Source organism: Nyctereutes procyonoides, unplaced genomic scaffold (genome assembly GCF_905146905.1).
Source record: "Nyctereutes procyonoides isolate TBG_1078 unplaced genomic scaffold, NYPRO_anot_genome, whole genome shotgun sequence".
In the NCBI taxonomy this organism is placed as follows: domain Eukaryota; kingdom Metazoa; phylum Chordata; class Mammalia; order Carnivora; family Canidae; genus Nyctereutes; species Nyctereutes procyonoides.
In genome coordinates this window covers 78440495-78447475 of record NW_026575146.1, presented here as the reverse complement: position 1 = coordinate 78447475, position 6981 = coordinate 78440495, and the positions used below count along the sequence as shown (strand labels likewise).

Here is a 6981-nt window from a genome sequence, read left to right as displayed (position 1 = left end):
TGGGGTGTCAGTCTCTCACCCCCACACTTTGCTCTCTGAGGAAGAGCCCAGACTTTCCTTGGCGATTGTGGAAGGGGGCAGAGAGCAAGGGAAAGCCTGTCCTTGTAGCTTTCTCAGGATGTGGGTATTCTCCCCACCTGTGGGAGTGGAGGCGTGGGGGACACAGGCAAGGGGCACAGAGTGAGCCTGGTGTGGATAGGGGCTGGGTAGTGAAGGTTAAGGGCCTGATCAGGGAAATATGTGAAAGGCTAAAAGCCAGAGTGAGACATACAAAAAGATAAGAGAGAAACAGAGATTCAAAGCGGAAGAGAGACAAACATGGACAAGGAGACAGGGCCTGAGAGTGAAGGGGGGCAGGAGCCAGTTTCCTTGTCTTTCCCCAGCACCCAGAGCCTCGGCCCAATCCTGTACTCTGACCCATCCCTATCCCTCCCAGCTGTCCCTTGTTGCCATGGTAATAGGGAGGCCGAATATGCAGCAAAGGAGGCTGGGCCTGCAGACCTGGCCTGTCTCCATGGAGACTGAGGAAAGGGGGGGGAGCCACATCTTCTAGCCCAGGTGGTTGGCCCCCAGGTCCCCTCTGCAATTCTGCCCCCTTCCTGGGTGTGTGTGTGGTGGGGGGAGGATCTGTCAACATATCATCTCTGTCCCCCTTGTCTGTTTCTGGCAGGGATGGGCCTGGACCACAGGCAAGGTGGTTCAGAGGACAGACATGCCTCAAGGTGTTTGGATCCCAGGAGATTCTAGGCTCTCTCTCTCACTCTCTCTGTTCCCCCATTAGGCTGGGGGAAGCCTCGACCCCCCACACGATACCCCAGATACAGGCTCATGTCCCCCTTTATGCACTCCCTCCTCAGACACGAGCCTGGTGAGACTGATGACTGTGCACCGTGCTCCCAGCGCGAGGCTCTGCGGAAGTTGGGGGGGGAGGAGGGAAGACTTAGGAAGGTCACAGGGATGGACAGGGACAAGGGAGCTCAGTGAGCGAGACATAAGGAGAGACTTAAGAGGAGAAATGGATACAGTTCAGAACCAGGTAGAGGCAGATACAGACAGAGAGATGGGCAAAGACAGATGAGAAAACAGACGGAGGGAAACAGAGCAACAGAATTACTCAGTGAAGGTGACAGAGAACCATAGGGACATAGAGAGCCTGGCAGAGACACATTTGGCAAATGGGAGTCTCCGAGATCAAGACCGGGGGATACTTGGAGCAGAAACGGGGAGGGGTGGGGAGACTGGGAAATGGGGAGAAGACCCCACGGATCAGCAGCATGGTATGGGGACAGAGGGCTGGAGAGACCAGAAATGCCTGCAATCATTGCAGTCATATTCCAGTCACCTCAACAGACCCAGAGTCTGGCCCAAGGGCAGAGACATTGATTAAAGTCTGTACAATAGATGTGGGGACAAGAGACCCTGACTCGAGCCCACCCCCACACCTGTCCCCGAGGGGGACGCACACACACAGCAAGGGCCGGAGACACAGGAGGGGCTGGGTGGAGACTGGGGGTGCTGTGTGTCGGGCGGGGTCTCCTGGAAGGGGGCCGCCCACGCACCTCCAAGGCAGGCGGGCCCAGGCGCCAGTCCCCGCCTGGCCGGTGCTGAACGGACAGCTCCCGGGCTCGGGCAGCCTGCCGGGGGAGAGCCCAGCTCTGGCTTTCCTCACCGCTGCGGCCCCCTCCCCTCTCCATCTAGTTTTCCTTGGCTTCTCATCTCTAGCCTCCCTCTCTAGTCCCACCTCCATCTCTGCTTCTCTCAGCCCCAGTTCCCGGGGGGTGGGGGGAGTGGGTCTCATAACTTCCCTGCTTCATCTGTCTCCCCGTCTGCCTCAGTACCCTGTCCCCATCTCCATTCTATCTCTCCTAATCACGGTGGGTCTCCCTGTTTCTCCCCCCTCTTGGCCCAAACTCTCTCTCTCTCCCTCCCTCTCTGCCCCCTCCTTGTCTCTCCCCATCTCTCTTTCTCTCCCCGCCACCACTGCCCTATCTCTTCCTCTCTTCCCACCTCTCCATCTCTCCCCCTTCTACTCGGCCTCGTTATGGCTCTTGCTGTGTGACCTTCACGCGTCCTTTCTCAGCTGCAGTTTCCAGTGGAAACCTCCAGCGGGGCGGGGGAAGGCGGGGACGGAAAGCAGACCCACCCCTCTCCCTGCTCCACCAGCCCTTCAGCCACCCCCTCTCCACTGGGATTTCTCACTTCCTCTCTTGGGGGCTGGGGAGGCACACTTTCCGCAGAAACACGGGTCACAATCACAGACAGTTGAAGATGGCCTCCTGGGTGTACACACACACACACACACACGCCCACGATGAAAAAGTCACCAAATCACCCTGGCCCAAGCACACACTTGGCACTGTGTGGCCACTCCAGGCACCACCACACTAAGCAGTTCCCTCGCCCTCCCCGCCCCCAACCCCATCTGGTTTCTATCTTTCTGTTCCCTGGTGTCTCCGCCTCTCCAGATTCCTGCATTTTTCTCCATCTGTCTCAGGGTCTCAGTTGCAGCCTCCTTATGTCCTGAGAGAAGGTCAGTGGAGAGGGGCCAGCTGCCAGGACCTGGGCTGACCTGCTGCCTGAGGGCAGGGCCCAAGGGTGGAGAGAGTCCAAGAGTGACCATCCAGTGTGTGGTTCTCAGCAGACTCCGTGGGGAGCCCAAGCCTTAGTGCCCTCACTTCCCCAGGAAATGAGACCCAGGTATTCCCAGTTTTGGGGTTTTGTTCTTTTTTTTATTCCAACAGGGACTGGGGTGTGGCAGCGGGAGGGATGGGGGCCCAACTGACCTCCTCCCTGGGGGGGTCTCATAGAAATTCCGAGGTTTCTCCCCAAAAAAAAGAGAGAAAGAGAAGAGTTTAGGGGCGCCAGGGGACACCCATCCGCCCAGAGGCCCTCCCCTCCTCCAGAAGTGGGGAGGGCTGTGTCAAGTCTTGGGGAGCCTGAGCAGTTCCAGGATGGGGCTCTCCTCGCGGACTGCTTTCCGCTTCTGGAGGGGCCCCGCAGTCCCCGGCCCCTGAAGTCCTCGGTTCCTGCGCTCCTGTCCGCAGTCGGGGGCGGAGGGCAGGGTCCGCGGCACCCTCTGGCGAGTCCACTAGGGGGCGCAGGCAGGCTCCGGAGCCGGGCCTCGGACTTCACCGTGAGCCCAAGGCAAAATCGCGGCGTCCCGCGCACCGGGGCGCAAGTCCCGTCCCTTGCCCCACTGGGGAAGCGGTGGGGGGGGCGGCCCGGGCCTGGGGCGGGCCCCGTCCCTGCGATCAGTCCGGCCGCCAGCCCGGCTCCGCCCGTGGTCACTCGTGCTCCGCCAGCTCGCGGGGGCCGGCGGGGCCGGGCCGCGGCCGGGGCGGGCTGGTGGCTTCGGCGGGGGCGCCAAGGCCACGCGGGGGCGCGCCGGGCCCGGACGCCCGCAGCGCCTGGATGCGCCGACACTCCTGGCAGACGCGCACGTGGGTGCAGGGCGTGGGGGCGGCGGGCCGTGCCCCGCCGGGCGGCCCCGGGTCGTCCAGGAGGCGCTGGGGCCCTCCGTGCGCGCCGCCCGCCTCCCCGCCCGCGCCGGCCGAGTAGAGCTTGCCGTTGCTGAGGCGCATCTCGCGGACCGCGCGCAGCGACAGCAGGGCCCGGCTCGGGCCGCCCGGGCGCCGGCGCCGGCGGGACCGCGACGTCTTGCGGCAAGACACCGCGTGCCGCAGCTCCTGCAGCATCTCCTGGCACACCGACACCTGTGGGCGGCGCGGGGCGGAGCGCGGTGGTCACCGGCCGGGCGCCGCCGCCCCTCGCCTGGCTTCTGCGTCTCCCCTCCTCCTCTTCTTTCCCCTCTCATCCCGTTCCCCGCCCCCGGCTCACCTCTCCATTCCTCGGTCTCTCCGCTTCTCTCTCCCCTTCCGTTCCCAGGGTTTCTCCCCAAGTTTGCCCTCACCTTCTGTCTAGGCTCCTCTCTCTCCCTTTCTTACCACTCTTAAGTCTCTGACCACCTCCTGCTTCTTTTCCATCTTTTACCTCTCATTCATGCTACCATTCCTGCAATACATTTCCTGAGCGCCTGCTGTATGCAGAGAACCAAACAGACACAAGTCCCTGCCCTCATGCAGGTTGGGTTCCAGCATGCAGGGACAAAAACAAAAAACAAAACTGTAAATGTAGGTAGCCTGTTAGCTGGTGATGAGCAGTTTGGAGAAAAATAAAACCGGGAAGAGAGGTGCAGGGAGTGATGCTGCATCTGCAGAAAGGAGGTCAGGGAACACTCATTGCAAGGAGGATCTTCAGTAAGACTGGATGCTGAGGGGCACCTGGATGTCTCAGTGATTGAACACCTGCCTTTGGCTCAGGTCGTGATCCCGGGGCCGTGGGATCAAGTCCTGCATTGGGCTCCCCGCAGGGAGCCTGGTTCTCTCTCCCTATGTCTCTAATGAATAAATAAAATCATTAAAAAAAAAAAAAGACCGGAGCCTGGGAGGAAAGCAGGCGGATGCAGTAGCAGGTCAAAGGTGTGGGGGGAGGGGGGACCTATAAGCAGGGCAGGGTGGCTGGAACGGGAGATGCAGGGGGACAGGAGATGCAGGGGGACGGAGAGAAGAGGAGGAATGCAGCCCCTAGGTTGCTGTAAGGGTTTTGTTCCCAGTCAGGTGGGAGGCACTGGAGAGTTTTAAGGAGAGGACTACGGTACTTTCACAGGATCTCTGGTGCCGTGTTAAGAAGAGACTAGGGAGGCCAAGGGCAAGCTGAGTGGCAGTGGCCGAGGAGCTGAGCAGGGGCTGGATCCTGGATATTTTTCGAAGGTGGAGCCAACAGGACTGGCTGAGAGATCCGGGGGAGGACTGAGAGAGAGGGGAGAGTGAAGGGTAATCCCATCTTGGCCTGAGCAAACGAATGACTGTGCTGTCTGCTGCGTGGGCAGGAGCTCTGCACTGGCCACGTGATGTTCCGTGGGCTACCTGTCAGACATCCATGGGCAGATGTCGAGTCCGGGGCTGAGTTTACAAACCCTAGGTCCAGGGAGAAGCCCCTGTGAGGGATGCACACTGAGGGGTTATGGCAGGCAACCTCCAGGGTCCTGCCTTCCAGTGTCCCCCCTCCAGTGTAGTCCCCTCTGTCTTTGTATCTGGGCTGCTGTGTGACCAACAGAATACGGCTAGTCAGCTAACTAGTCAGCTGACATTTTGGCTTCTTCTGGGTTCACCCTTGGATCACTCGCTCCAGGAGAAGTCAGCTGCCACGGTGTGAGGACACCCAAGCAGCCCTCTGGAGAGGTCCCGAGGCCTCCTGTCAACTGCCATTGGAGTGTGTATTCATCATGTTCTTTATTCTATCCTAGGATGGTCTGACATCTTAAAAACCTTGCTGGCCAGGTAGAGACTAGTCCTCCCAGAGCTAGACAATTCTTAGGGTTAGCAGAGGGCTGGGAGCCCACCTTTCATGCAAACCAACCAATCCCAATACCTCTCCACCCCACCACTTGATCTAACTCCCACACCCTAGCTGCTCTAAATCACCCAGGCCCAGATACACACAACTAGAGCCCACTGACATTACCCACACGAGCCAGTTCTAAGCTGCTCTCCCTGCCTGCCTTGCCTTTCATGCAGAAACCCCAGTGAAGTCTGAGGCCTAGGCTTTTCCCCAACTCCAGCTCCTGACAATCCTGATGCTTCTCCTGTGGCCCTGTGTGGTGTGGCATGACCCCTCCTGGGAAATGTAAGTAATAAAATATCTTCTCTTAGTGGCATTGGCCTCTCCATGTCATCACTTAGTCACCTCTAGAAATCAAAATCCTACAAGTACATTTGGAGACAGCATGCCACCTTGGAAGTGGACCCTCTGACTCCAGGCAGTCTTTCAGCCAACAGCATGACCGGGACCTCACTAGAGACCCTGGCTGCCAGGGCCACCCAGCTAAGGTGCTCCCAGATTTATGACCCACGGGAACTGTAAGCTGACATAAGTGTGCTGTTTTAAGCTGCTAAATCTTAGGGTGTTATATAGTAATAAATAACTAATACAGGTTGTCAGCATAGCAGTGGTCTTACAAACCGTTTGGCTGGATGGGATCACCAAAGGGGTGGAGAAAGCCAGAGGAGTCCAAGAAGGAGCCCTAGAGCCTCTTAACAAAGGACTGGCCACAGAAGAAGGAGCAAAGTGAGGCAGGAGCATGGAACAGAGTGTTTTAAAGAAAGCAATCAGCTGTGCTGAAGCCTATCACTATCTTACATGTGATGAGGCCTGACATTCCGGCAGTGGATTCTGGATGTGGGTCACGGGTGACGAGTGGCTTCAGTGCAGAGGTGAGGACAACAGCTGGATGGGAGTGTGCTCAAGATTGAATGTAGGAAAAAAAAAAAGATTGAATGTAGGTGAGGACCTGAAGCAGCAGGGAGAAACACTTTCAAGTGTGTAAGGTTAGGGGAGAAGTGGAGTGGTGTCTGGGAGGGGAAGCGGGGTCAGGGAAATTTCTGGAAGATGGAGAAGATGACAGCAGGTTTGTATGCTGACGGCCTTGATCCAATAGAGGGGAGGAAACTGATGATTGGGGGATGGGGGGAAAACCATGGAAGGATCGAAAACCATGGAAGGATGTCCTTGGGGAGGGAAGAGAGGAGATGGGGGCACAGGGAAGGGCGCCTTAGCTGGGAGTATGCATGTTCCCTTGGAGTAACTGACTGGGTGGGTGGAGAAAGCACGCAGGTGCCTAGATGTGGAGAGGTCTGCATGCTCTCCTCTGACTCCTATGCTTTCCTCAGAGACGTGGAAGCAAGGTCATGGGCCAAGGTGAGGAGGGGGATGGGCCCGGAGCTAGAGGAGAGAGGGCGGTGGGACGTGCAGGAGTGCAGGAGCATGTGTGGGTCCGGAGATGGAGGAGTGCCACTGGGCAGCAGCGAGGCCCCATGGAGCAGAGACCAGCCCCACTCGTTGCCTGCTCACCACCTCTCATTCCTCTTGCTTCACCCCCTGCCTCCCCACATCCTTCTCCCCTCCTTTCCCCTTCATCCTCAT

General features: G+C 58.5%; 1 protein-coding gene across 1 annotated transcript in view; it reads right to left on the bottom strand.

Annotated features, from left to right (window-relative positions):
- Positions 1-2720: 2720 nt before the first annotated feature.
- Positions 2721-6981, bottom strand: part of GRIK5 (glutamate ionotropic receptor kainate type subunit 5) — a 52977-nt gene continuing 48716 nt past the window's right edge. Inside the window, exon 20 of the mRNA XM_055311744.1 lies at positions 2721-3713. Within this exon, the coding sequence (XP_055167719.1) occupies positions 3285-3713 (429 nt within the window). The 3' untranslated portion in view covers positions 2721-3284. The remainder of the gene's footprint in view (positions 3714-6981) is intronic.